Genomic DNA, 22,401 nt, shown 5'->3' on the forward strand with positions numbered 1-22,401 from the left:
GGCAGTGTGGGCTCTTAAGGCAGTCTCTGCCTCTCTGGCGGAGATACATTCCCTCACCAGCGACTCTATGCCTGAGATGGAGGCCTTAACTTCTCAAGCTTCGGCTTTTTCATCCTACGCCATGTCTGCCATTCTGGAGGCTTCTCACCGCACGGCGGTGGCCTCCGCTAACTCTCTCGCGATCCGCAGGATCTTGTGGCTTCGAGAGTAGAAAGCAGACGCTTCTTCTAAGAAGTACCTTGCGGGTCTCCCTTTTGCTGGGTCCCGGCTGTTTGGTGAACAACTGGATGAAATAATTAAGGAAGCTACTGGCGGGAAGAGTACTTCCTTGCCACAAGCTAAAGTCAAGAGACCTGTCCAGGGCAGGAACCAATCGAGGTTTCGTTCCTTTCGTTCCCCTAACTGGTCATCCTCTAAGCCCTCAGCCTCGTCCACTACCGCAGCCAAGGATCGTAAACCCATCTGGCGCGCGAAGCCGCGTCCTCAGAAGTCCGGAGGAGCCGCTGCCACTAAGGCAGCCCCCTCTTGACTATCTGGCTGCGCCAGCAACGTCCTTGGTCGGTGGCAGGCTCTCCCACTTTGGCGACGTGTGGTTTCAACACGTCTCCGATCAGTGGGTGTGGGATATCATCTCCCACGGCTACAGGATAGAATTTTCTTCCAGCCCGCCAAACAGATTTTTTCTGTCCACCCCCCCCTGCTCCAAAGCCGCCGCCTTCTCTCAGGCCGTGGCATCCCTGCAGGCCAACGGTGTTATTGTTCCGGTTCCCGCTCCGGAACGGTTCAGAGGTTTCTACTCAAACCTCTTTCTAGTCCCCAAGAAGGACGGTTCCTTCCGGCCCATCCTGGATCTCAAGCTTCTCAACAAGCATGTTCAGGTGCAGCGTTTTCGCATGGAATCTCTGAGATCGGTCATTGCATCAATGACCCAAGGAGATTTTCTAGCATCCATCGACATCAGAGATGCCTATCTGCACGTGCCTATCGCGGTTTCACAACAGCGTTGGCTCCGCTTTGCAATAGGAGAGGAACATTTCCAATTCGTGGCTCTCCCCTTCGGGTTAGCCACGGCCCCTCGTGTTTTCACCAAGGTTATGGCAGCAGTGGTTGCGGTCCTGCATCTTCAGGGGTTGGCAGTAATCCCCTACCTGGACGACCTTCTAGTCAAGGCCTCATCCAGGGCAGACTGCCAGCGGAGTGTCTCGCTCACTCTTGCCACGCTTGTTCAGTTCGGATGGCTTGTCAACCTGCCCAAGTCCACTCTGACCCCGACCCAGGGACTTCTGTACCTAGGGATGCAATTCGAGACTCTGCCGGCACTTGTGAAGTTGCCCTTAGTCAAACAGCAGTCCCTTCAGCTAGCGGTGCGCTCTCTGCTGAGGCACCGCCGTCATTCCATCAGGCACCTCATGCAGGTGCTGGGTCAGATGGTGGCGTCAATGGAAGCGGTTCCCTTTGCACAGTTCCATCTGCGTCCCCTGCAGCTTGACATTCTCCGCTGTTGGGACAAGCGGACCTCTTCCTTGCACAAGCTAGTGGCTCTGTCGCCACAGACCAGGAGCTCTCTTCAGTGGTGGCTTCGGCCCCTCTCCCTGTCACAGGGACGCTCCTTCCTGACTCCGTCCTGGGTGATCCTCACCACGGATGCCAGCCTCTCCGGTTGGGGAGCAGTTTTTCTCCATCACCGAGCACAGGGCACTTGGACTCCGTCCGAATCAGCCCTCTCGATCAATGTGCTGGAAATCAGAGCTGTGTTTCTAGCTCTCCTAGCCTTGCACCACCTGTTGGCGGGCAGGCACATTCGAGTCCAGTCGGACAACGCGACGGCGGTTGCCTACATCAATCACCAGGGCGGAACTCGCAGCCGCCTGGCGATGTTGGAGGTTCAACGAATCCTCCAGTGGACGGAGGACTCCAAGTCCACCATATCAGCTGTCCACATCCCAGGCGTAGAAAACTGGGAGGCCGATTATCTCAGCTGTCAAACCGTGGACAGCGGCGAGTGGGCCCTGCACCCGGCAGTGTTCAGGTCAATCTGCCGCAAGTGGGGTACTCCGGAAGTGGATCTAATGGCATCCCGGCACAACAACAGGGTTCCGGTTTACGTGGCGATCCTCAGGCCTTCGCAGCGGACGCGCTGGTTCAGGATTGGTCTTAGTTCCGTCTGGCCTACGTGTTTCCCCCTCTAGCTCTCTTGCCCAGGGTTCTGCGCAAGATCAGAATGGAGGGCCGTCGGGTCATAATCATTGCTCCGGACTGGCCCAGGCGAGCTTGGTACCCAGACCTGCTCCGCCTGTCCGTAGAGGTGCCGTGGCATCTCCCGGACCGCCCAGACCTTCTCTCTCAAGGTCCGTTTTTCCGCCAGAATTCTGCGGTTCTCAGATTGACGGCGTGGCTCTTGAGTCCTGGATCCTGACGGCTTCAGGCATTCCCTCTGAGGTCATCTCCACTATGACTCAGGCTCGAAAGTCTTCTTCGGCCAAGATTTATCACAGGACTTGGAGGATCTTCCTGTCCTGGTGTCGCTCTTCCGACCATGCTCCTTGGCCGTTCTCCTTGCCGACCATCCTGTCTTTTCTACAGTCTGGTCTACAGCTAGGACTGTCCCTCAATTCCCTCAAGGGACAGGTGTCGGCTCTGTCGGTATTATTCCAGCGGCGTATCGCCCGACTGGCTCAGGTGCGCACCTTCATGCAGGGCGCAGCTCACATCATTCCTCCTTACCGGCGGCCTTTGGATCCCTGGGACCTTAATCTGGTCCTCACGGCCTTACAGAAACCCCCCTTTGAGCCTCTTAGGGAGGCTTGTTTAGACTTTCACAGAAAGTTGTTTTTCTAGTAGCCATAACTTCTCTCAGGAGAGTTTCTGATTTGGCTGCGCTCTCTTCGGAATCCCCCTTTTTGGTGTTTCACCAAGACAAGGTGGTTCTTCGTCCGACTCCGGACTTTCTCCCCAAGGTGGTGTCTTCTTTCCATCTTAACCAGGACATTTCATTGCCCTCTCTTTGTCCGGCCCCTGTGCATCGCTTTGAGAAGGCGTTGCACACCTTGGATTTGGTGCGGGCGCTCCGAATCTATGTGTCACGCACCACCGTTTTTAGGCGGTGCACCTCACTTTTTGTGCTAACCACGGGTCAGCGCAAGGGTCTCTCTGCTTCTAAACCGACCCTAGCTCGTTGGATTAGGTCGGCTATCGCCGATGCCTACCAGTGTTCTCAGGTGCCCCCTCCGCCAGGGATTAAGGCGCACTCGACCAGAGCTGTCGGTGCCTCCTGGGCTTTCAGGCACCAGGCTACGGCTCAGCAGGTTTGTCAGGCTGCCACTTGGTCCAGTCTGCACACTTTTTCGAAGCACTACCAAGTGCATGCTCATGCTTCGGCAGATGCAAGCTTGGGCAGACGCATCCTTCAGGCGGCTGTCGCCCATTTGTGAAGTTAGGTTTTGCCTACTTCTCAGTTTGGTTTATTTCCCACCCATGGACTGCTTTGGAACGTCTCATGGTCTGGGTCTCCCATAAGGAACGATGAAGAAAAAGAGAATTTTGTTTACTTACCGTAAATTCTTTTTCTTATAGTTCCGACATGGGAGACCCAGCACCCTCCCTGTTGCCTGTTGGCAGTTTTTGTTCCGTGTGTTTTCACTGGCTGTTGTTGTAGACAGAGTTCCGGTTTTTCCGAGTTTTACTCTATCTCTACTTATGGGTGGATGTCCTCCTTCAGCTTTTGCACTGAACTGGTTAGATTGTCATCCAGGGGGTGTATATAGCCCGGAGGGAGGAGCTACACGTTTTGAGTGTAGTACTTTGTGTGTCCTCCGGAGGCAGTAGCTATACACCCATGGTCTGGGTCTTCCATGTCGGAACTATAAGAAAAAGAATTTACGGTAAGTAAACAAAATTCTCTTTTTTTTACAAAAAAAGCACTGGGCATGACACTTATAAAAACATATTAGATAGACAGACAGATAGATAGATGTCCACAAATTACACATAGACTCACCCTCTCTGCAGATGATTGCACATGGTGCCCAAGACAGCAGGTTCTTTTCTCTGGAGCCTGCTCTTCCATCTCCTCTTGTGGTGCAGCCTCCTCTCCTCCTGAGGCCCGACTGCTGTGTTCTCTTGCTGTAATTTCAGTTGACTAGGTGAGAGCATCCCAGTCAGAGCGCCATGTCTGTTATACAGCGGCCTCTCTGCTCTGCTGAACTCTGCGCGGCTGGACAGCTATTGCAGAGGGGATGAATTCTCCCGACTGCAGGCCCCTAACAGGTGAGGGAAGGGGCCCGTGTCAGATATGAATTCAGCTGATCGGGCCCCTGCTTCTCCTGTTAGGCTATGTGTCCACGGTAGAATGTACCTGCGGATTTTTCTGCATGAAAATCCGCGACTTTCGCGGCAAATCCGCACCCGCGGATTTTGATGCGGATTTTTTTTTTTCCCCCATTCTATACCCAAAATCCGCACCAAATCTGCAACAAACAATTGACATGCTGCAGATTTTTCCGGATCAAAATCCGCGGCAGCATGGACACAGCATTTCCAAAATGCCATTGAAATGGCTTGGAAGTGCCGCTGCTGCAGATTTTCGGGAAATCCGCGGCAAATCCGCGGCAAAATCCGCGGTAAATCCGCAGCGTGGGCACATAGCCTTAGTGTTCACTCTGCTGCCGGCAAAAGAAATCCCCATATGTTTTCAGGTCCTCTGGGGCACCCTCCCACTCGGGGCCCCGGTGCGACTGCACCAGCGGTATGTCCACCAGTGGGCTGCGTAGTCCATTGACCCTGAATAAAGAGGATTCCTATTCTTAAAAGATCTTATTTCGCAGTCATGGAAAATCTAGTGTAGAAGCCATATGTAAATCAGAGTGGGAATGTCCTGGGGTCAGGTCCGTGCATTGACATTCCCTCAGTTCACTTCCAAACTTCAACTGCAGCCTGCATGTTTAAGAAATCAAATGGATCTGTGCTAATGCTGGTTATTGGGAATGAAATATCAAAGCATGGTGGTCATTCCTGGTAAGTTACAGTGGGCTATACTTCAAGATAATTTTTAATAAAGGATGTCTTCAGAACTTTCTCCATGTCACTGGATCACATTTGAAGGGTTAAACATATCTGTTTTGTTCATCTAGATACTGTTCTGCACTTTGATCTTTTATCCTGTCTTCTCTTCTGTTCTCCAGGGGCACAGTCCAATCCTCTCTTCCATGTTTCGCTTGTCCCTCCAGCGTTTGCTGTCCCTGTCGCCCGTTGGTAGAGGACCTTACATAATGCACAGTGTTAGGGGAATGCAAACTCCCAGAAAACTGGAAGGCAAAGTGGCTTTGGTGACTGCGTCATCAGATGGGTAATTCATGTTTTTGCACTAAATGTTTAGTTTAATAGAAGTTGCCAATTGTGTGATCACCAAGATGCACATTTATCTGTTATATTTTAGATAGGGGTGTCTATACCATGCTTGCTTAGTAGTAGAGCAAATCTGCACATTTTCCCCCTTACAGTAAATATAATACCTGACATGGAGTAAAGAAAATCTTTATGAATAACATATAAACTAGATTAATATAGATAGATAAATTAGAAAGAGTGTGCACTTGACAACCGCCAGTTCAAGACAGTGCAGAATGTGTCCGTGTTAAAAAAAGAAATCCTCCTGAGCTGATTTCTGGAAACAGCTTTCAAGGCTAATGTGCAATCAGGATAAATAATGGCATAGAAAAAATCTGCATATCAAATAAAGATGATTTTAAAGATATCATAATACCAGTAGAAGAAGGACTACAATATAAAAACCAAATCGCTATTGACTGAACTACCAAACACAAAAAGAGGAGGCGATCATAAGGTTCAACATAGTTTTATTCATATTATAAGTGCGCAAAGGTGATGGGAACAGGTAAACAGGTTACATCACTGCAGATAATGCAAAGAAAATTGCAATAGATATGCAAATATATATATATATATATCTTTAACAATAACTTGTCAGGACAGTGCACAATTAGCCAAAAAGGAGGGATAAATGCAGTATTATAGCAAACTCACAGAGATGATATTTAAGCAGCAGCCTTAATATAAGGTAGAATATATCTCTCACATCTGCGTAAGAGCCAAAAATTAATAAAGCTGAGAGACACCTAACATCAATGCCATACAATTAAAATAATCCACCTCCTCAGGACAGTAGAAAAACAATAGGCCATTCAATATAATCTGCATCCATGAGCAGAGAGGAAATCAGCACTCATGCAGACGAGCAGGAATAAGCACAGTCATATACTGAATGGAGAGCATTTATAATGTCTCAGAGAGATGTAAGAATTACAATCAATATTCAGGAAAAAAACTGTGATTATGAAAAAACATGCTCCTGCAGCGGTGGAAGATTCCAACACTGCGCTATTCTCCATAGACTTGTATTGACGACGCACTATAACGCAAGTGTTTCATCCGCTGGACGACGCTGACTCGTTATTTTGATGCAGCGTCGGGCGAAGGGAACGCTGCATGTAGCGTTTTTTGGGTCGTTAAAATAATGCACCTTGATGGATTTCGGAATCCGCCAAGGTGTCTAATGATTGTCCATGGTGCTGGATTCCACCGCTATGCGCTAAGCCACACGGCTGAAGGCTAGTATTCTCAGGATGGGGAGCCCCCCCAGCCTAAAAATATCAGCCAGCAGCCGTCCGAAATTGCCCATCCATTAGATGCGACAGTCCTGGGACTTTACCCGGCTCATCCTGAATTGCCCTGGTGCGGTGGCAATCGAGGTAATAAGGAGTTAATGGCAGCAGCCCATAGCTGCCACTAAGGGGTACTTTGCACGCTGCGACATCGCTATGCAGAACATTTTTAATCCCTGGCTGAAGTGAATGTTTGAGAGGCCAGTCTCCTTTTCTTCAGCGCTCTATTGGGAGACCCAGACGATTGGGGTATAGCTACTGCCCTCTGGAGGCCACACAAAGCACTACATTAAAAGTGCAAGGCCCCTCCCCCTCTGGCTATACCCCCCCCGTGGTATCACGGGTTCTCCAGTTTTAGCTTTGTGTGCGAAGGAGGTCAGACATTCCATGCATAGCTCCACAGATTTTAGTCAGCAGTAAGCTGACTGTTTCGGATGGAAGAAAAGAGGACACATATAGTGTTCCCAGCATGCTCCCTTCTCACCCCTGGATGGTGTTGTAAGGTTGAGGTACCTATTGCTGGTACAGGGCTGGAGCCTGACATGCTGTTTTCCTTCCACATCCCCTGGTAGGGCTCTGTGGAAGTGGGATCCTGCCGGCCTCTCAGCTCTGACGCCGGGCTCCATCCACAGACCCATTAGAACCTGATGGAGACGGAGCAGGAGTACGATCAGGGACAGGCCCTGCATCTTACAGGTACTCTGTGTCCCCGGCAGGCACAGACACACTCCGGGCTGGCTGGGTGTTGTAGTGCGCCGGGGACCGCAACGTGGAGTTGGTGTCCCTACAGATTACTGGGGGACTTTTTTGTGTATGGGAACGCAGCGCCGACCCCCTCTGGACCGGGCGGCGCTGCTGTGACTTGTGGTGCGCCGGGGATCCGCCGTCCGCGCTTTTACGGCGGCGGCGGTTATAAATTTAGTCCCCGGCTTTTTGGGCCTAGGACGCCGGCAGCTCCGATTCGTTCCCGCCCCCACCCTGTCATTCAGGGTAGGGGAGAGACGCTGTTCGCTAGCAGCGACGAGGGCTGGAGCCTGATTTACATGCTCCAGCCCTCTCACTTGGCACAGAGGGAAGCAGGCTTCCCGCTCTTAGCCAGGAACGCCCAGGGCCCGCCCCCCTTCCTCTCTCGAGACGCCGGCAGCCATTACATGCATGCCTGGCTGGAGGAAGGACGCAAGGCTCTGGGAGACCTGGACTAGGGGCTATCTGGCGACCACACACCCGCTTTTTAAGCGGGCGGTAAGCGATTTTTCTGTGCTGGTCCCTCTAGTGCCTCACTGTGTATCAGTGTACTGGGTACAGATATATAGATATTGTATTTCTTGCACTGTGAGGTGCGCTTCTGGCTGCATATCCCAGATCGCTCTGTGGAAGCAGCAACATGTCATCCTCAAAACGCAAGGCGGCCAAGGCAAAAAGGGCTGTGTATACTGCGTGTGCTGCATGTGGGGCTAATCTACCAGCAGGCTCCGATGACCCCCATTGTGTGCAATGCTCCGACCCGGTGCTGCTTCGCCAGCCGGAGTCAGGAGAGGTAGCGACCCAGGCTGAGACGCTTGTAAGTTCTGCCCCGGTGACAGGGACAGACTTTGCAGTTTTTGCAGATAATATGTCTGTGTCTATGGCAAAAATCCTTGAAACCTTGCAATCTATGCATGGGGCTCAGTCTCTGGGCACGGCGAGGCCTCTGTCCTCAGGTCCCCCTTACTTGGAATGTATCCAGCCCACAGGGGGGTCCCCGGCTTCACAGGCCGAGGATTATGACTCAGATGATGGCCCCAGCCACCCTAAGCGAGCTCGCTGGGAAAGACCCTCGACGTCTTCACACTGCTCAGGGTCTCAGCGCAATCAGTCTCCCTGTGATGTGTCTGATGAGAGTGATCAGGAATCCACTCCTGGAACCCCTCTCAACCTGGATACCCCGGATGGGGATGCCATGGTAAACGACCTTATCTCAGCCATCAATAGGCTGTTGGATATTTCTCCCCCAGCCCCTTCAGCAGAAGAGGCGGCGGCGGAGCAGGAGAAGTTTCGTTTCCTTTATCCCAAGCGTAAATTGAGTGCTTTGTTAGATCACTCTGACTTCAGAGAATCAATCCAGAAGCACGACGCTCACCCAGAAAGGCGTTTCTCTAAACGATCTAAAGATACGCGTTTCCCTTTCCCCCCTGAGGTGGTCAAGCGCTGGACACAGTGTCCAAAGGTAGACCCCCCGATTTCCAAACTTGCAGCTAGATCCATAGTTGCAGTGGAGGATGGCGCTTCACTTAAAGATGCCAATGACAGACAGATGGACCTTTGGTTAAAATCTGTCTATGAAGCTATCGGCGCGTCGTTTGCTCCGGCATTCGCAGCCGTATGGGCACTCCAGGCTATTTCAGCTGGCTTAGCAAAAGTGGATGCTATCATGCATCCAGCAGTGCCGCAAGTGGCGCACCTTACCACGCAGATGTCGGCGTTTGCGTCTTACGCTATCAATGCGGTCCTAGAATCTACCAGTCGCACCTCAATGGCGTCCGCCAATTCGGTAGTTTTGCGCAGAGCCTTGTGGTTAAAGGACTGGAAAGCAGATGCTGGTTCCAAAAAATGTTTAACCAGTTTGCCTTTGTCTAGAGATAGACTGTTTGGCGAGCCATTGGCTGACATCATTAAGCAGTCCAAGGGTAAAGACTCCTCTTTACCACAACCCAGAACATCCAAACCTCAGCAGAAAAAGTGGCAGCAGAGGTTTCAGTCCTTTCGAGGTTCGGGCAAGACACCATTTACCTCGTCCAAAGGGACTCAGAGGACGCAAAGAAACTCAGATTCGTGGCGGACTCACACACGCCCCAAGAAAGCAAATGGAGGTACCGCTTCCAAAGCGGCTACCTCATGACTTCCAGCCCCCCCCCTCCGCATCGCCGGTCGGGGGCAGGCTCTCCCGCTTTTCCGGCATTTGGATGTCACAGGTCAAAGACCGGTGGGTGACGGACATTTTGTCTCGCGGGTACAGAATCGAGTTCAATTCTCGTCCTCCAGCTCGGTTCTTCAGAACCTCCCCACATCCAGACCGAGCAGATGCTCTGCTGCAGGCGGTGGATTCCCTAAAAGCGGAAGGAGTGGTGATCCCAGTCCCTCCTCAGGAACAAGGGCAAGGGTTTTACTCCAATCTCTTTGTGGTTCCAAAAAAGGACGGCTCGTTCCGTCCTGTTCTGGACCTAAAACGGCTCAACAAACATGTGCACGCCAGGAGGTTCCGGATGGAAACCCTCCGCTCTGTCATTGCCTCAATGTCCAGAGGAGACTTCCTTGCCTCAATAGACATCAAAGATGCTTATCTCCACGTGCCAATTGCTACAGAACATCAACGTTTTCTACGTTTTGTGATAGGAGACGACCATTTTCAGTTCGTAGCTCTTCCATTTGGTCTGGCGACAGCCCCACGGGTCTTCACCAAGGTCATGGCGGCGGTGGTAGCAGTCTTGCACTCTCAGGGACACTCGGTGATCCCTTACCTAGACGACTTATTGGTCAAAGCTCCCTCTCAGGAGGCATGTCAGCACAGCCTGAATGCTACGCTGGAGACTCTACAGTCTTTCGGATGGATCATCAACTTTCCAAAGTCGATCCTATCACCGACTCAGTCACTAACGTATCTTGGCATGGAGTTTCATACTCTAGCAGCGATAGTGAAGCTGCCGCTGAACAAGCAGCGGTCACTACAGACAGGGGTGCAATCTCTCCTGCAGGGCCAGTTGCATCCCTTGCGGCGTCTCATGCATTTCCTAGGGAAGATGGTGGCAGCCATGGAAGCAGTTCCCTTTGCGCAGTTTCATCTGCGCCCACTTCAATGGGACATTCTCCGCCAATGGGACGGGAAGTCAACGTCCCTGGACAGGAAAGTCTCGCTTTCCCAGACGGCCAAGGACTCTCTACAATGGTGGCTCCTTCCCACCTCATTATCTCAGGGAAGATCCTTCCTGCCCCCATCCTGGGCAGTAGTTACGACAGATGCGAGTCTGTCGGGGTGGGGAGCAGTGTTTCTCCACCACAGGGCTCAGGGGACGTGGACTCCGCAGGAGTCCACCCTTCAGATCAATGTTCTGGAAATCAGAGCAGTGTATCTTGCCCTACTAGCCTTCCAGCAGTGGCTGGAAGGAAAGCAGATCCGAATCCAATCGGACAACTCCACAGCGGTGGCATACATCAACCACCAAGGAGGGACGCGCAGTCGGCAAGCCTTCCAAGAAGTCCGGCGCATTCTAATGTGGGTGGAGGACAGAGCATCCACCATATCCGCGGTTCACATCCCAGGCGTAGAAAACTGGGAAGCAGACTTCCTCAGTCGCCAGGGCATGGTCGCAGGGGAATGGTCCCTTCACCCGGACGTGTTTCAGGAAATCTGTCGCCGCTGGGGAGTGCCGGACGTCGACCTAATGGCATCCCGGCACAACAACAAGGTCCCGGCATTCATGGCGAGGTCGCGCGATCAAAGAGCTCTGGCGGCAGACGCCTTGGTTCAAGATTGGTCGCAGTTTCAGCTCCCTTACGTGTTTCCGCCTCTGGCGCTCTTGCCCAGAGTGCTACGCAAGATCAGATCCGAGTGCAGCCGCATCATACTCGTCGCTCCAAACTGGCCGAGGAGGTCGTGGTATCCGGATCTGTGGCATCTCACGATCGGTCGACCGTGGTCACTGCCAGACCGACCAGACTTACTGTCCCAAGGGCCGTTTTTCCATCAGAATTCTGCGGCCCTGAACCTGACTGTGTGGCCATTGAGTCCTGGATCCTAGCATCTGCAGGATTATCTCAAGGAGTGGTTGCCACAATGAGACAAGCTAGAAAGTCGAATTCTGCTAAGATCTACCACAGAACGTGGAAGATTTTCTTATCCTGGTGCTCGGCCCAGGGAGTGTCTCCCTGGCCATTTGCATTACCCAAGTTTCTTTCCTTCCTGCAATCGGGGTTAGAAAAGGGCTTGTCGCTGAGCTCCCTTAAAGGGCAAGTTTCGGCACTATCCGTGTTTTTTCAGAAGCGTCTAGCACGTCTTCCTAAGGTGCGCACGTTCCTGCAGGGGGTCTGTCATATTGTGCCCCCGTACAAGCGACCGTTAGATCCATGGGATCTGAACAGGGTACTAGTTGCTCTCCAGAAGCCGCCCTTCGAGCCTCTGAAGGAAGTTTCCTTTTCTCGGCTGTCGCAGAAAGTGGCGTTTCTTGTTGCGATCACATCGCTTCGGCGTGTGTCTGAGCTGGCAGCTCTGTCATCCAAGGCTCCCTTCCTGGTGTTCCACCAGGACAAGGTGGTGCTGCGCCCCATTCCGGAGTTTCTTCCTAAGGTCGTATCCTCTTTTCATCTTAATCAGGATATTTCCTTGCCTTCTTTTTGCCCTCATCCGGTTCACCGGTATGAAAAGGACTTACGTTTGCTAGATCTGGTGAGAGCACTCAGAATCTACATTTCCCGCACGGCGCCCATACGCCGTGCCGATGCACTTTTCGTCCTTGTCGCTGGTCCGCGCAAGGGGTTGCAGGCTTCTAAAGCCACCCTGGCTCGATGGATCAAAGAACCAATTCTAGAGGCCTACCGTTCTGCGGGGCTTCCGGTTCCTTCAGGGCTAAAAGCCCACTCAACCAGAGCCGTGGGTGCGTCCTGGGCATTACGTCACCAGGCTTCGGCTCAACAGGTGTGCCAGGCAGCTACCTGGTCCAGTCTGCACACTTTCACCAAGCATTATCAGGTGCATACCTATGCTTCGGCGGATGCCAGCTTAGGTAGAAGAGTCCTGCAGGCGGCAGTGACACCCCCATAGGGGAGGGCTGTTTTGCAGCTCTAACATGAGGTATTTCTTTACCCACCCAGGGACAGCTTTTGGACGTCCCAATCGTCTGGGTCTCCCAATAGAGCGCTGAAGAAGAAGGGAATTTTGTTACTTACCGTAAATTCCTTTTCTTCTAGCTCTTATTGGGAGACCCAGCACCCGCCCTGTTGTCCTTCGGGATGTTTTTTTGTTGTTTGCGGGTACACATGTTGTTCATGTTGAACGGTTTTTCAGTTCTCCGATGTTATTCGGAGTTAATTTGTTTAAACCAGTTATTGGCTTCCTCCTTCTTGCTTTGGCACTAAAACTGGAGAACCCGTGATACCACGGGGGGGGTATAGCCAGAGGGGGAGGGGCCTTGCACTTTTAATGTAGTGCTTTGTGTGGCCTCCAGAGGGCAGTAGCTATACCCCAATCGTCTGGGTCTCCCAATAAGAGCTAGAAGAAAAGGAATTTACGGTAAGTAACAAAATTCCCTTCTTATTGTAGTGATATTCTCTTACATGACTATCCCACTCACACAGAAAGCAGCAGTACTTTGTGTATCCACCCTAGAGACCAAGTAAGAGGGTGCCCACCTTAAAGTCACCACCGAACGGCCACAAATGTTGGTCATAGTTCAGGCACCTCCATAGCTGTTTCATGTTGTCATAGGTTACTTTCGTGTGAACTGCATAACCAACTGGAAATAAAGGTAACACAATGCCATTATGCAGCAAGACAGCTTTTAGGCTTGTTTAGGATGAATCAATGACGAGCTTCCATTCCTCTGGATTATGACATATGAGCCTCCATTAAACTGTTGATGTTGTTGCATGCCACAAGATCGCCCTTCATGAAAAAGTATTGGACAAGATTTTTATCATGGTTGTTGAACAGACAAATCTGAACATCACCTGCTAGGAGATTCCACTGCTGTAGCCTGGAACCTAAGTGCTCAGCCTTAAGGGGGCTTTACACGATAGCGATATCTGTACCGATATATCGTCGGGGTCACGGTGTTTGTGACGCACATCTGGTGTCGTTAGTGACATCGCAGCGTATGACAGCTAGGAGCGACGATCAACGATCGTAAAAACGTCAAAAATCGTTGATCGTTGACACGTCGCTCCTTTTCATAATATCGTTGGTGGTGCATGCTGCTGGTTGTTCGTCGTTCCTGTGGCATCACACATCGCTATGTGTGACACCGCAGGAATGACGAATATCTCCTTACCTGCGTCCACCGGTAATGAGGAAGGAAGGAGGTTCCGCTCATCTCCGCCCCTCCGCTTCTATTGGACGGCTGCCGTGTGACGTTGCTGTGATGCCGCACAAACTGCCCCCTTAGAAAGGAGGCGGTTTGCCACAGCGACGTCGTAGGGAAGGTAAGTTCGTGTGACGGGTGTAAGCGATGTTGTGCGCCACGGTCAGCGATTTGCCCGTGACGCACAATCGATGGGGGCGGGTACGCTTGCTAGCGATATTATTACCGATATCGCAGCGTGTAAAGTGCCCTTTACTCTTGGGCAGAACTAAATCTCTAACAAGATCATTCAGTTCACTTTGTGTTATAAGGTGTGGTTCAGTTGAGATTGCTGATAGAAAGTCTGGGTTGTTAGAGAAAGATGCTTACCTCTTCTTCCTCACTTGGCTCAACTGAAAATGTTTGTGGTTATTTTGGAACTTGCAGTTCTCCTGTATATGGCATTGGGCATATTGCAGATGGCATGTTTGGATACTGTAAATTCCACTTCCTAATCCTTGAAACTCCTTCCCTAATGGGGCGCACCATGCAGAAATAGCAACTGGCAGTGCAATCTGTTGGCTCTCTCCATATCATTAGGACTTCAAAAGGCATAGATTGCCTATTCCCAAGCAAACACTGAGTAAGATGTGATGGACATTTATTGCAGCATATTTGTGGATCCCAATTCTTCTCATTATCTAAAATACAGGTAGGCTTTCCTTATCATGGTAGTCAAGTGTCGCCTTTGTGACGCAAAAGTGACTTTTCCACATATGCAGCAACAATTATCCGCTTTGTTAATGCAAAAACGAGGCATATAGAAACATGTCAATATGCTAAAAAAAAGTTAAAACTTTAATGACCTCCTCCCCACTTTTCTTTTTGACCCACTTGTTTACTCTGCTTATGTTATCTCACATCTGGGCTCAGCTTTGATTTAAGTGATCAAGATGAGTACCGGCTCCCCAGGCCCTTTAACAGGAGCTCTATGGAATGCTCTCCTTGTCGCATCCATGATCTTTTCATCACCAGCAAACTTTCCTTCCTCAGCATCACTGAAACCTGACTCAACCCTGCAGTCCACTATACTGCTGCACAACCAGCTCTGTCCTCACCTACTGTATCCTCACCCATCCTCTGTAGACTGTGAGCCCTCACGGACAGGATCCCCCCTCCTCCTGTACCAGTCTGTGTCATAAAATGTTAAACTTTATTTTTTTCCTTTAAAAACACTCCATGCAAAACGAGCATCACCATAAGAACCACAGATCCAATTTATAAGTGCGGTATGGGTTGACGCATTTTGAAGGAAACCTTATTACTCATAACCTAGAAGCATGAAGGGCATACATTTGAAATTGGGTCTGTTCGGATTTTGCTTTTTTAGTAAATATTAGTTGACTTTCTGACCATAAAGTTGGCTAATGATCTTATAAGAATGGGGATCTTTAAGATCTCCTAGAATAGGCCATATTGTAAGAAGGGGGCATTGAGTGTACTGTGTCAAATAATGTCAAATGCTGTTACAGGATCGGCTTAGCTATTGCACGACGACTTGCTCAAGATGGTGCACGAGTTCTTGTCAGTAGCCGAAAGCAACAAAATGTGGACAAGGCTGTCAAAGACCTCAGAAAAGAGGGATTGGATGTAGAAGGGACAGTGTGCCACGTGGGGAAGAATGAAGATAGAGTAAATCTAGTGAATACAGTAAGTATGCAATGTCGTTATTCTAAAACAAATATAGAGGAATAGGTCAGTCTTTGAGGGATTTTCTTTATTAGACAAGGACCCCTACAAGGTGGATACTCCTTCGTCATGCCTACAGGCCTACGTATGAAAACAAAATCATCTCATGGTTCTCTGTTTTAGCTATATATATATATATATATATATATATATATATATATATAATATATGGGGTTCTGATGTCATGTGAGCCCCCCCATCCAATCAGCCCCGGCTTCCTCCTCAATCCTGAACACCGTTGGAACGGCGATACTACAGGAGGGGAATAAAGTCTTTATTATTTTACCTGGAGAAAACACGTGGAATCAGAAGGGGTTGTCCTAGCAGTGGACAACCCCTTTACCAATAGGTTTATCTCTGTTCACAAACTTTTGTTACCTTTTGGCTGAAAATTGACTATTACATTTATTGGTATCCATTTTAATATCTACTTTTTCATACGACAAACTACATTGTAGGCTGTACAGAAATTTGGAGGCATCGATATCCTTGTTTCTAACGCTGCTGTTAACCCATTTTTTGGGAACATACTGGAATCTACAGATGAAGTGTGGGAAAAGGTACGTCTGGTTGTAATAACTTTTTTTTTTTTTTATTCTACTGCCATATTTTCAATACTTTACATTTTGATACAAGTAAAATATATTCTGGTAATACTTTACAGTGACTCACTAGTATATACAGCCATTATTTTGGGATGAATGCTCAGTTCTTGAAAATTTGCCATTTACTTTTCCAATCTGGAGTATTGAAAAAATGATCGTCTAATAAGTTATGTAGCTTTAAGTTCCCCATATAGATTAAACTAATGTCACCTTAACCCACTGACATCGACTGGTTTGGTCAATCGTCTATTATGTATGGGAGCGCCATACAATTTATTATAGGAGGAATTATCGAACGGACACGTCTGATTTCGGACCGCTGATTGTCTCACGGAGATTAGCTGGCGCTGGGTATGGGGATTTGTTAGGCCTTGCATATTAGAGTTCCTGTCCCTGTATGGTGCACAGATGGAATACGGCTTGGCAGCCCGCCTGATCTAATAGTATGGGCGTCACCTAATCGGCTGCGGGTTTGTGTTATCTGCATGTGTGAACAGCGCTCTATGCAAGCCATCAGTGTGCAGTTTTATCATCTAGCAATCGCCCCCTCCATTCCATGGAAGTGTGTGTGATTTGCTCCTCCTGCACCTGTGATGCCTTCACTAGTGGGGGCTTAGCTGCATCCTGGTAGAGTATTAGTTTTTGTGTACAACTGCAGCACATCTTTGCTGTAAGTAATGCTTAATTTTTGGCGATGTCTAACGGCAGCTTTCTCATAGAGAAAGAACACAGGAGTGCTCAGCCAAACAAGAGCTGGCTGAGATGGCTGCCAGCCAAACTATTGTACAGCCGACGGTCATCTAATGTATAGTGGGCTTTAGGCTTCAGTTACGTGTGGCATAAAATCATGGGACAAATGTAAAGTTAAAGTGTCCATATTGGGAATAGACAAAACTATGAAATTGGATTGTGGTAATCATGTAATTTTGCCATAAAATGCTCATATAACCCAAATCTTAAAGGGATGGTCTTACATTAGACTAGGGCTGATCTGCAGTACCGGACACAGAGCAGTACTGCTTCTGTATAATGTGTATTTATTTTCAGTGGCCACACTCTACCTTGGATGAATGGCCAAGAGATATTATATCGTTTCTTTGGACTTTATTAATTTTGATAATGATGAAAATTAAAGCATTTCTAATTTTCATTGCTACAAGTGCATGTGATCAATGGCTACACAACAAAAGTCCAACATTCTACCAAAGTAATAAGCATCATTCACAGACACTCAATAGGCAGATGCAGAAAGTATTGGTACAAGTCTTAAGGGAAAGGTAAAAAGCATGCAAATAATTTGTGCTGCACAATCCTGATAATAAAGTTAGGAGGTAGAGCTTGACTCCTAAAATCTTCAAGAAAACTATCAAAACCTTACCTAAGCTAAGAGATCTATTTAAGAATCCACTAAATGGAAATAAGTACTCCTCTCCTGGTGCTGCTCCTCCATATTCAACACTGTGTCCCCCAGTTACTCCAATCAGTAACCAGCTGGGCGTTATGTGACCACTGTAGCCGATTGGCGGCCAATGATGGCCAACAACCTTCATCATATGGAACCCAGCACTGAGTAAGGAGGAGCGGTGCCAATCCTGAGGGAGAGCACCTTTTTTTTCCACCAACCAAGTTTAATTCAAAAGGGGCTATTAAGTAGTGACCCCTTCAATAATGTTTGTGGTTTATATTGTGTAATCTGGTGACAGATCATCTTTAAATATCTATTTTAACAATATTACTTTTTAGATATCTATATTACTCACAATGTCACCCTGCTCGTTATTTTTTTTTTCTTCAGATTCTGGACATTAATGTTAAAGCAGCAGTCCTGTTGTTGAAGCTTGTGGTGCCCAAAATGCAGGAAAGAGGGTGAGAATTAGAGGGTATGAAGAGGGATTTTATTTACAAAATGTATAGCCTACACTACCTTGACTATGGTCCCGAATCATTATGACTGGCGTTTCATAAGTCAGTCTTAGTGATGAGTGTACGGGAGTAAGATGCACTTGGTTCATTAAGAGTCGTACGCCGCTTAATGAATTAGACTTATCTTATCACTGGTGTGTGCCTCCCTCCCCCTCACCAGAATTTTTACCCCAGTCAGAAACTAAAGTACATTTCTGGTATAAGTTATTCCATTAAAGCAGACCTGGGCAAGGGGTGGCCTGCGGTTCGGATCCAGCCCGCCTACTGTCTGTGACCGGCCCGCCCGTCTTGCTGAGAGTTGGAGGCGTGGCCTGAACTACGATTTTATGCCTCAGCCCTGCTCTCACTGCCAGGTGCTATGTATCCCGCAGTGCAGTGATAAGCAGCTGCCAAGCCCCCACTCTGCAGGCCACGCCCCCTCTTGCTGCCAGTCATGCCCTTTTCTGGATGCTGGTCACAGTCTCTGGATGTCTTCTATGACATCTATGCTGCTAGCCACGCCACCTTTTTCTGTCGTCCACGCCCCCTCAATGTTGGACACACACACTCCTCGGATGCCTCCCTTGTCCCCTCCTCCTGCTCTGTCGATGCTGGCCACGCCCCCTTTGCCTGCCACTTTTACCCAGGATTCTCACATGTGATCAGCTCATCTCCCCAGTGGCTGCTTTAAAAATGTCTATTCTGCAACTGAGGTAATGTTAACCAGTAGCAGCAGGGAGAGAGCAGTGTGCCTGCAGGAGGGGAGAGCAGAGGAGCAGCACTTGTGTTTTCTCATGTCCCCCTGTACCTGCAATATAAGAAGCAGACACACAGGGACTCAGAGAAGGCAGCCAGAGGAGCCCTCAGTGCTGACTGCCTGTGTCCTCAGCATCCCCAGGGCCAGTATGTATGCCCCACTGGCCACCACTGTCAGTATGTATGCCCCACTTGGCACCACTGTCAGTATGTATGCCCCACTGGCCACCACTGTCAGTATGTATGCCCCACTGGCCACCACTGTCAGTATGTATGCCCCACTGGCCAGCACTGTCAGTATGTATGCCCCACTGGCCAGCACTGTCAGTATGTATGCCCCACTGGCCAGCACTGTCAGTATGTATGCCCCACTGGCCACCACTGTCAGTATGTATGCCCCACTGGCCACCACTGTCAATATGTATGCCCCACTGGCCACCACTGTCAGTATGTATGCCCCACTGGCCACCACTGTCAGTATGTATGCCCCACTGGCCACCACTGTCAGTATGTCTGCCCCACTGGCCACCACTGTCAGTATGAATGCCCCACTGGCCACTACTGTCAATATGTATGCCCCACTGGCCACCACTGTCAGTATGTATGCCCCACTGGCCACCACTGTCAGTATGTATGCCCCACTGGCCACCACTGTCAGTATGAATGCCCCACTGGCCACCACTGTCAGTATGTCTGCCCCACTGGCCACCACTGTCAGTATGTGTGCCCTACTGGCCACCACTGTCAGTGTGTGTGCCCTACTGGCCACCACTGTCAGTATGTGTGCTCCACTGGCCACCACTGTCAGTATGCGTGCTCCACTGGCCACCACTGTCAGTATGCGTGCTCCACTGGCCACCAGGGCCAGTATGTATGCTCCACTGGCCACCAGAGCCAGTATGTATGCTCCACTGGCCACCAGGGCCAGTATGTATGCTCCACAAGCCACCAGGGCCAGTATGTATGCTCCACAGGCCACCAGGGCCAGAATGTATGCTTCACAGGCCCCAGTAATGTGTATGTCCCCCACTGACCCCAATAATGTCTATGTCCCCCACTGACCCCAGTAATGTCTATGTCCCCCACTGACCCCAGTAATGTGTATGCCCCCACTGATCCCAGTAATGTCTATGCCCCCCACTGACCTCCATATTTTCATTGAATCTTTGTATTGTTTAACTTACTGTTTGTTTATGAAGGGATAGTATACATAGTATATACAGTATTGGGTAGAACTGAGTTAATTATATTAGTCCGGCCCTCTAAGACCATCACAATTTGTCATGCAGCCCCATGGGAAAATTAATTGCCTACCCCTGCATTAAAGTATCATAAGCTTTGGAGAATTTATTGGAAAGGCTTCGCCATGCCCCATCCTGCCCGTGATCCATCCACTTTGGCGGTTTTGGCAAGGACTGGCGTGAAAATGCTACAAGTCATAATTCTGTTATACAACTTTAAGTTTGCAAACGTTTCACAAATGTTACAAATCTTTAATGCCAGAAATCTGTCAAACACATAGGTCTGTGACTTGACTTAACTATAATGATTAGTTAACTAATATGCTAAAATGGCTATAAGTTACTCTAATTAAATATATATATACATATTAGAGTAATTTATGGCCATTTTAGCATATTAATTTTATTATATAAAAATTATATAATGTTGATTTAAATTAAAAAAAAAATATATATATTTTTTTTATTTAAATATATATATACACAGTGCCTTGCGAAAGTATTCGGCCCCCTTGAATTTTTCAACCCTTTCCCACATTTCAGGCTTCAATCATAAAGATAAAAATGTTAATGTTATGGTGAAGAATCAACAACAAGTGGGACACAATTGTGAAGTTGAACAAAATTTATTGCTTATTTTAAACTTTTTTGAAAAATAAATAACTGAAAAGTGGGGCGTGCAATATTATTCGGCCCCTTTACTTTCAGTGCAGCAAACTCACTCCAGAAGCTCATTGAGGATCTCTGAATGATCCAATGTTGTCCTAAATAACTGACGATGATAAATATAAGCCACCTGTGTGTAATTGAGTCTCCGTATAAATGCACCTGCTCTGTGATAGTCTCAGTGTTCTTGTTAAAGCGCAGATAGCATAATGAAGACCAAGGAACACAACAGGCAGGTCCATGATACTGTTGTGGAGAAGTTTTTTTTTAAACTTTGAATTTTTATTGAGATTTTCAATTTACGTTTTTCATACATAAAATAAAACATAAAATTCACAATTCTTATCGAACCTAGACAAACAATGACAGGACAGGTGAGGAGGGTTAGGGGAGAGGAGAAATAGGAGGGAAGAGGGAAGGGTTTCAAGAGTCCATGCTCCTTCCATAGGACCCATAGGCCTCAGTCTCACAGATCCTCCTGTCCCGCAAAGTAGTCCCATGGTGCCCACACGGCCTGGAAACGGTCAACTGTGTCATGCAATAGTGCTGTGAGATGTTCCATGCGTCTAACGTCCAGTAATCTATACTTGAGGCTCTGGAGTGAGGGTGTCCCTGGCTGCCTCCAATTCTTTGCAATTAAGCATCTGGCCGCCGTAAGGATGTGGGACAAAAGCTTAGAGGCCGTTTTTCCCAATCCCCCATTCCCAAGACCCAGAACATAGATCAGGGGATCAAGATCAACCTCTATATATAGTACTTTATGGATCAACCCTCTAACCCGCTCCCAGAAGGGGACTATCCCTGGACAGGACCAGAATATGTGCAGAATGGTGCCCCTGCCTCCCCCGCATCTCCAGCAACAAGCCGGTATGGAGGGGTCTATGCCATGAAGGAAATCTGGAGTGTGGTACCAAAATAGCAAAATTTTATAGATATTTTCCTTATATAGTGTGCATATTGACGTCTTGGCGGCGTTTCCCCAGATTGCTGCCCATTCCTGAGGAAGTATCCGCCTTCCCAATAGAGACTCCCATTTCCGCATGTATGGAAAAGACCCCTCAGGCCCCTCCCGTGACTCAGAAAGCAAAATGTAAATTTCTGAAATCAGCCCCTTAGTATCAGTGCCCCTTCTGCAAATTTTCTCAAAATCTGTGGGAATCGAGGCCCCTGCCCTGCCAAACAAGGAGCCAGCCAAGTCTCTGATCTGCAGATATTGGAAAAACTCTCGATTAGAGAGAGAGAATTTATCTCTAAGGTACTCAAAGGAATGGATCTGCATTGTACTTCCATCTATAATGTCTGCAAATCTGAATAGACCTGCCTTGAGCCAGTGGTGCACCATGTCCGACTCCAGACTGCTTGGGAGCAAGGGTTGGTATATGAAGGACACCAGAGGGGAGCAGGGGGATGCCAAAGGAAATCTTCTAATGCAAAATGCCCAGAGGTCCCTAGTGAACTGCATCGGTCCAAGAAGAGGGGGGGGGCGAATCACACCGGGCCGGGGGCCACAGGAGCGCGTTTGGATGTATAGGCGCCAGCCAAAGTTTTTCAATCTCAGTCCACCTGTTGTATGCCCAAAGGGACACCCAACAGGGGATCCTCCTAAGATGGGCCGCCCAATAGTATTTTAGGATGTCCGGGACAGAAAGCCCCCCCCTGTTTCTCCGAGCCATCAACACCTCCCTGGCCACCCTATGACGTTTGTTACACCAAATAAATCTAAGGATAGCCGCCTGAAGGGACTTCAGCTCCTTCATTGGTACCTTAACTGGGA

At 48.9% G+C, this 22,401-nt stretch overlaps 1 protein-coding gene across 2 annotated transcripts in view; it reads left to right on the forward strand.

Annotated features, from left to right (window-relative positions):
- The window catches only part of LOC142246243 (dehydrogenase/reductase SDR family member 4-like), a 107,670-nt gene that overhangs the window by 56,060 nt on the left and 29,209 nt on the right, over positions 1-22,401 (forward strand). For both annotated transcript variants that reach the window (XM_075319288.1, XM_075319281.1), the window contains exons 2-5: positions 5,181-5,344; positions 15,241-15,418; positions 15,916-16,017; positions 17,858-17,928. In XM_075319288.1, coding sequence (XP_075175403.1) covers positions 5,205-5,344; positions 15,241-15,418; positions 15,916-16,017; positions 17,858-17,928 — 491 coding nt within the window. In that variant the 5' untranslated portion in view covers positions 5,181-5,204. The remainder of the gene's footprint in view (positions 1-5,180; positions 5,345-15,240; positions 15,419-15,915; positions 16,018-17,857; positions 17,929-22,401) is intronic.

This window comes from Anomaloglossus baeobatrachus, chromosome 1 (assembly GCF_048569485.1).
Source record: "Anomaloglossus baeobatrachus isolate aAnoBae1 chromosome 1, aAnoBae1.hap1, whole genome shotgun sequence".
Taxonomy (NCBI): Eukaryota; Metazoa; Chordata; class Amphibia; order Anura; family Aromobatidae; genus Anomaloglossus; species Anomaloglossus baeobatrachus.